At 36.6% G+C, this 7,329-nt stretch overlaps 1 protein-coding gene across 1 annotated transcript; it reads left to right on the plus strand.

Moving 5' to 3' along the window:
* The first annotated feature begins 1,246 nt into the window (after window positions 1-1,246).
* On the plus strand, window positions 1,247-3,476 carry LOC147489131 (IQ domain-containing protein IQM3-like). Its single transcript, XM_086570860.1, has 4 exons — window positions 1,247-1,357; window positions 1,440-1,532; window positions 2,140-2,241; window positions 2,436-3,476. Exons 1-4 carry the CDS (start codon window positions 1,325-1,327, stop codon window positions 2,454-2,456), a joined length of 249 nt encoding a protein of 82 aa, XP_086426986.1. The 5' UTR covers window positions 1,247-1,324; the 3' UTR covers window positions 2,457-3,476.
* Window positions 3,477-7,329: the final 3,853 nt, after the last annotated feature.

Here is a 7,329-nt window from a genome sequence, read left to right on the forward strand (position 1 = left end):
AAACAATGATACCAGAAAAAACAAGCCTAGTACGTTCCACATAGAAAATAAGAGGAAGCTCTTGATTAGCTTTCATTTTAGGATGCATAGCACATTTTAATTCTTTGGCACTAAAAACAGTAGCCTTGTAACAATTTTCCATTGCCATTTTCACCGCTTTGAAGATCTGCTAAAACAACTTGAACCGTATCTTGTGCCATCTTGAGAACATGATTTAATTCCCTCACAAAAGAGAAAACCCACAATTATTTTCGACTTAACTGTGACAATCAAAATTTTAGAGAACCAAAATTTAAGATGAATAGAAACTTAGCTATTAACTTCCGTAGCTTTTCTCTTTCGCAATACTAGATCTCAGCTACTACTCCCTTTTCTTTGTTGTTACCCTTGAAAGGTGCAACCTTTCTATGGTATTCATCACCCTCAATTAGCATTAGCGGGAACCTTCTTTCTCACTCCCATCTACTCTACTCATCTATTAGAAACCCACCATGTGGTCGTGTGTGAGGTTCCCTGGCAACGGCGCCATTGTATGAACCGTGTTCATACACTAACCTTACTAGCATTAGAGCTCTCTTTTTGATCGGTTGTACCAACATTTTAGGTTGCCTACGTACCCATTTTGGGATCAAGCCACCGTAGTTCACTATTTTCTCCTCACCTCACCTTTCTCCTTGCTCTCTTATAAGCTGTCTCTTTCTAGAAAAACCTTATTTTTCCTCCTTAAACCCTATTTCTTATGGGTTTTGTACCCTAAGTCATCTCCTAGCCCTTGATCTTTCTTTCCCATTGCATGGTTCAAAATTAACCACTTGTCTCTCTTTACCCCTTTTGAGTTAAGTTCCAGTGCTTGCATCTCATGCAAGCATTATGCTTTGGGCATCTTATACATGTGATGTCACTGGTCATACATATGGCTACTACACAATCCATTCCAATTTTTTAACAAAAAATGAAAAGAATTTGAATTATGTATGATCTAGGTTGGATATTGGAGATGGTAGAGAGGTTGACCTCACGGTGTGTCCCAGATCAAAGCTTAATTAGGCAGCAATGTATCAAATATCTTGGACCAGTAAGTATTAATATCTTAAGTAACATATTTTATCCACCAATGAATGCTATACAGATTCATAGTTGTATATATATATATATATATATATATATATATATATATATATATATATAGAGAGAGAGAGAGAGAGAGAGAGAGAGAGAGCATTATGAATACATAGTTGTTGAGAGAAAAATAGCTTGCAAACAAACTGGAGAACTTCTTGATATATTTAAAGGAGAGGAATAAGGGGTGAAATGGATTTATGTTATGAGCACCTCTAAGAAACTATACATGGGTGAGGTAAGATTGTGAATGTGAAACTGAACCAATTTCAACAAATTTTACCATGTCTTTCTAAGTCCATTTCTGTGCCACCATTTAGAAAATGAAGGGGTTATTTCATCATTCAAGCTTCCTAGCTGGAGGGGCTACTTTAGTTGCTGGTAGACTTGTTTGTGAAGATGGAGTGCTTAAGGTACATGCATTTGTTACTTATAGCCACACACATTTCTATTTCTTAGGTTTCCACTTCCCTTTCGGATAGAGAGCTCAGTGTTGTAAAGCCTTTCAAGCCAAGGAGAATTTGTTGGTAATTTATCTTGTTATGCCAACAGTTCCCATAACTATTTTACATCCATGTGACTAAAAGTTGCAAGTAGGTGGTTGGTTATCTGCAATGTGAACAATCATAGGATAAAACATAAAAAGCAAATTTAAGATCATATACAATAGGAACAACATAAATGATAGGGATTCACAAATGCAAAAATTTGGTAGCACTTTTGTATTTATCTATTTATGTTCTGTGGTCTGGTCCATTGCCAAGACATGAAGCTAAAAACAAACTCTTGTAACTTATACACAAAGATTTAGCCACCCAAAGGCAAAAGGATGATTGTGCATCGATCTGCCTGCTTTGTATAAGCACTTTCTTGGTTTATATTTTATTTGTTTAACCAAGAGAAATAATCTATTGAAAACACTAGGAAAAATCTTGTTGGCTGAAGAAAGCTGGAACACTAATTATTTCCCGAATATTTCTCTGGGTAATCTAACCTTCCTTCCCCACCCTTTAATTACAGTCTATCTCAGCATACAGTGGACATTACCGCCTAACTGGCGAGAACCTTGGCAGTTTTGCAGCCGTCCTCAAGGAATATGGAGTTAACCTTGAGAGAGTTCATGTATGTAATTCATTTGAATATCTTTCTTTCTGACTACATAAACGTAGGTCTTTTTGAAGAATATATCGTGACTTTTGAGGTATGACCATCTTAATCTTTACATGCAGTTTTGAGGCTCTAAGAACACCTTTATGATCTAACTTTCACTTTGACGAAATGATAATGTTTTGTCTTTGAATTTTGTTTTTTTGTAGATTCGCACTTCTAAAGACTAAGATAACTATGAAGATAACATATCCATCCAAGAAGAGAATGGAAATGGAGTCCTCTAAGGTAAAGAATCTTCCAAACTTGACATGCCCAATGAGATATTTGAAGGAAAACTCTTGCAAATTTAACAATTGAAGTTGTCCAAACTGAAAGTAATAATACTTATCAAAAACCTTATCTGGTGGTCTTCGGAGTCCAATAGCAAATGTTCCTAAACATGAGATACTACAGAGGATAAATACTAAGAAAGCAGCAAATTCATATCAGTTGGGGCATCAATTGTCATTGAAATGGTCAACAGGGGCTGGCCTAAGAATCGGATGCGTAGCAGACTACCCTATGGAATTAAGGATACAAGCACTAGAATTTGTGAACCTCTCACCAAGAATTCCCCCAACACCAACATCTTTTCATGTCCTTGTTGGTTTTCCACCCACATCTAGTCATACATCTGACCCTGTAATGGTGGTGTGACCATGGTTGTGATCATTGTGCATCCGTTACAAGTCACGGATTCTTTCGTTGAAAAGTTCTCTACTTTCTTTCTTTTTTTTGAATCACAACCTGAAAATAGGTTGAATATCATAACCATCAGCTGTGCATTAAACATCATGAATAGTTGTATAAAGAGATGTAGTTCTTTGTATCCCTAGCAGTCACTTCTGTAAGATGATTTATTCTCTATAATGTATTGAAAACATGGAAGTTACATATCTTCTGTCAAAAATTTTATTGAACTAATTGTCGTCTGGCAATGTGTAGGTTAATCTATATAGAATGGTTTACAACACTGTCTTCTTGTTCTGGATATTTGGTAAGCTACTAAGGCACGCGATCTTCATTTACTTTGTAACTTGTCTCAATTAATTGTATTATTCGGCTTCTTTGCCTCTGCATATGCATCCAATACCACAATACATCCATAAGCATCGTTTAAAGTTTAAACCAGTCATCAAGTTCTTGTTACCAATTCAAGGGAAATCTTCATGCTTCTTGCAACCGGTTAAATAACAATCTTGATGGAATTGCTCATGCTTCTTGCACCCTACTAAGAAACAACCTTGATGGAAAATATCCGTGCTTCTTTCAAACTGCTGAGAAACAACGTGAAACTACTACATTTAGTTGGATGATATGCTTACAAGAATTTGTTTGCCCATCTACTAACCAGAGAGATCATCTTAGATACATATATAGAACCTCAGGCTTTCTCTTAAACGGACATGTCGTGGGGCAGTTTATATAGTGTCTTGAATAGCTTTTTAATTTACGCTTATTAACTTGTTCGTGGGTAGCTTATATACGACACTATATAAGCTATGCAAGACAATATACAACATGCCTGTTAATGGACAGTCCATTTAAGAGAAAAGCTGGACCCTTTGTGGTCTATGATCACAAGGTTTTGGGATTTAAGTGCACATCATTTTGGGATATGATAAACACCCAAAACTGTAATAATAAACCCCGAGAGACATAGCATTTTGGTCAAATATGTGTTTAATAATCATGTAATAATTGTATTTTCGTACTTTTGCAGGTTTCCACAGTTAACGTAAATATGATAATAAAACATGCGCATCGAAGTACGGGAATACTGGAATATTTGAAGTTTTCCCACTCAGCCCCAGTAAAGCCCAACAAAGCCTGACTAGAACCGAAGTTTTCAAAGGAACAAAACCAGTGCAGAACGGGTCCACATGTAAAGAAGCAGCAAACTTATGAAGCTCACATCTTATAAATATGGACGCCGACGTTGGCTAGTGAACTGCCAGAGTGACTAGGGCAACGAACTCTACGCAAAGATAGAAAGTTGTAAAAACGCCAAAATCGGCGCCGCCACTAGACACACTAAGTGGACCCACTCTGCGGGCCCAAAAGGCATGACGAGTCAGCCTAGGCAGGTGGCAAGTGATGGTCACAATTTTGTGCCACCTTGCAAAAGGAGAAGACACATACCAATTCAAAGTTTGAATTAAATTGGACTAAAAGACAAAACCAAACATAAATTTTGGTTTGATATGGGACAAGAAGACAAAATCTAAAGTAAAACAGTTCGAGAAAAAACTTTGTATTTCAAAGTTTTGAATGTCTCAATTTAACAAAAAGACAAAACCCAATTAAAAGGCTTCACGAGAGACCAGCTCACCAGCCTATATATATGTAAGGGGGGTCTTCAATATTTTCCCTTCAGCATTTTTATGCTTTAGCTTATGCTCATTAGTTAGTTAGTTAGTTTATCGTTTGTAGCTTCATTCCAGTACTTTATATTCCGTCATTTTCTCTTCCAGTAGCTTTAATACTGTAAGTTATTTCTTCTTAATAAAAGTCATTCTTTTCAAGTTTAATATCTGTCCTGCATTTACTTATTTATTGTATACAACAAGTTTAATTATTCATCCAATGACCATGAGCTAATCCCCTCGGGGAGGTTATGCTTTACTTTCGGGTGAGAATCCGGATTGACACTTTAATGTTCTAGAATCACTACTTAGGAATTAGGTGTAGATTATACATCCGGTCCCAAAATGATTGAGATTGTACAAATTTGGAGTGCTGATGCTCCAGAACAGTTTCGCGAGAGACCCAAAATGTCTCACGTGTGACTCTCTGGTGTTAGACAGCCCTCCAATTTGTCCAGCTGATGTTGAATCGAACCAGGAGTTGAAATGATATTCCAGAGATGAAATATTAGTTCAACTCCTTATGCTAGTGCGATGCGACTCAGAGATACGGGCATTTTGCTAGGGATCGATACTCGACGTCGTCTCGGGTTTGTCTATGAACTCGTGACGAATTAGAGATGTAGTGATGTGGTAATATAAACTGTTGAAAAATGATTCTTGTATGAGCATGATTAACCCTCTCCCTGTTTCTCTATCTTTGTTTATTTACATCGAAATCACCCTTATTATTTTACGTTATTTGCATTACCGTTAAATTACTTAAACTAACTAAATAATCTAAAATCCTACTCACCAAAAGTTGTAATTCCAGTTTTATACATTGTCGAGCCCTAAGGTTTGGACGATCCCTTACTGGACCTATCCTACCAAACCCTCATGAGTAAGGTAACTTGACTAAACGGATGACTATATGGACTTTAGATTTTGGACTTAAGTATAAAACCAAAAACATCAATTAACGTTTTATCAGGATAGAAGTGTTTCCAAAGTTTGTCGTTAAACCCATGAGCAAATGATACATTATGATTAAATTTATCTCTTATCGCCCAATAAAAATCTCCAAAGTTTTTTGTCAAATCTATAATGCTGAATCTATCCCATATCCCCACTGAGAACTTTTTCAGTGTCCCCCAGTTTAGTCGAACGGCTAAACTTTTCATGCCTGCTAGGGGATCTCCACAAATGCTTAGTCAAGACCTTTTTGGAACTTCTCGAGGAACACAAAAACCAGACGTTCCAAAAGCAACTTAAAATAATCCTGTCTGCAACAGAACAGAATGATGTTACCATTTGTTACAGTGTATGTATGTAATTCCAATCACAGCAGAAAGCATCCAACATACTTGCAAATAAAAATTCAACAAGAAAGCAAGATGTCAGCATCTTCCTCCCCATCCAAATGCATTTTAGTTATGATGTTTTACATTGACAACAAAGATTTTCTTCGTGCCTCCTAAGCATTTAGATTGAAACTTTCTAATAAGCACCTCCCCATCAGATGCACATATTATGAACTTGAGGTTTAACTCGGGAGAACGCTTTTGAGTTCTCAGGAGCACAAATAGCAACAAGATCTTAAACAACTTTGCAATATTGAGTACCCTGACCATCCACTCTTCGCTCAAACGACTAATGCATTCATGAAGCAAGAAAGATGAAAATTACAAAATGAGACCTGGTGCTATCTAGTAAGCTCTACCGCAGTGGATACAGACTCAAAAACTGTAAGGAAACAACACTGACAACATACTCAATTACTTTTCAGACTATGGTAATCTCAAACCAGTATCACATTACCATCGGAAGTGTATCCATGTATCAATCTTGTCATACAAGAATTATATTCTCTAACCATGTTGATGTTGGTCATCTCCATAAGTAGCAACTAACATGAGTTGAGATATGCAGTGCACCATATTATGTCATTAATGTCGTACCAAAGAGATTAGTTTTAAAGGGAATGCCACATTGCGGATCGATTTAAATCCACATGCTTTTACCGGCCAGCTTTGTGGACCAACTCACTAATTGAGCGGAATATTGGTTTCAAACAAGCAAGCATCAGACTAGCAGTTTCACTAGCAAAAAGTTGAACGGTTATGACCTCATGATTGAGTTAACTACCAACCTACTTCACTGATCTATATTATATAGTACAACAATGAGTGATCCAGATGTTAATGTGCACTGGGAAAGGAGGGAAAATAAGGCTATCTCAGACAAATCTCTTTCCTTAGCCACTTACACCTGAAACACAGGGATACTATTTACATCCTATCTTTTAGAGTTTAAGTGTCATACGGTTCCTTCATTTATATGAAACATACTAATAAGCAACCAAAAGTATAGTTTAAACCCCTTAATAGTATTACATTTAGACCAATTATGTTTATAATAAATAAGAGTTTGTATTGTTTACGTGTTTTTGTGTATTTCAGGTTTTGAAGCTGTTTATGTGCTTAAAGTCGCCATTTTGTATGGAAAACGAGTCAAGATGATTGCTAGAAGAGTTCTATATTTAAAGCCCAAGAATCAAGAAGAAAAAGCCTTTTCAAGGCCAGTAAAAGTTGGGAAGTCAAAGTTAATTCGGGTAGAAAAAGAATAGAAAAGTCAACAAAATTTCAAATGGGCATATCTTTGGACTCGGGCCTTGGAATTGCGCCTACTTTATGTCAAAACGACCGGTTCGGAA

Source organism: Coptis chinensis, chromosome 7, assembly GCF_015680905.1.
Source record: "Coptis chinensis isolate HL-2020 chromosome 7, ASM1568090v1, whole genome shotgun sequence".
NCBI lineage: Eukaryota > Viridiplantae > Streptophyta > Magnoliopsida > Ranunculales > Ranunculaceae > Coptis > Coptis chinensis.

Coding starts and splice junctions, on each gene's coding strand:
- LOC147489131 (XM_086570860.1), top strand. CDS start 1,325: ATGAGCACCTCTAAGAAACTATACATGGGTGAG. Junction 1,533..2,139: donor GTGAAGATGGAGTGCTTAAG/GTACATGCATTT, acceptor CTTTAATTACAG/TCTATCTCAGCATACAGTGG. Junction 2,242..2,435: donor TTAACCTTGAGAGAGTTCAT/GTATGTAATTCA, acceptor GTTTTTTTGTAG/ATTCGCACTTCTAAAGACTA.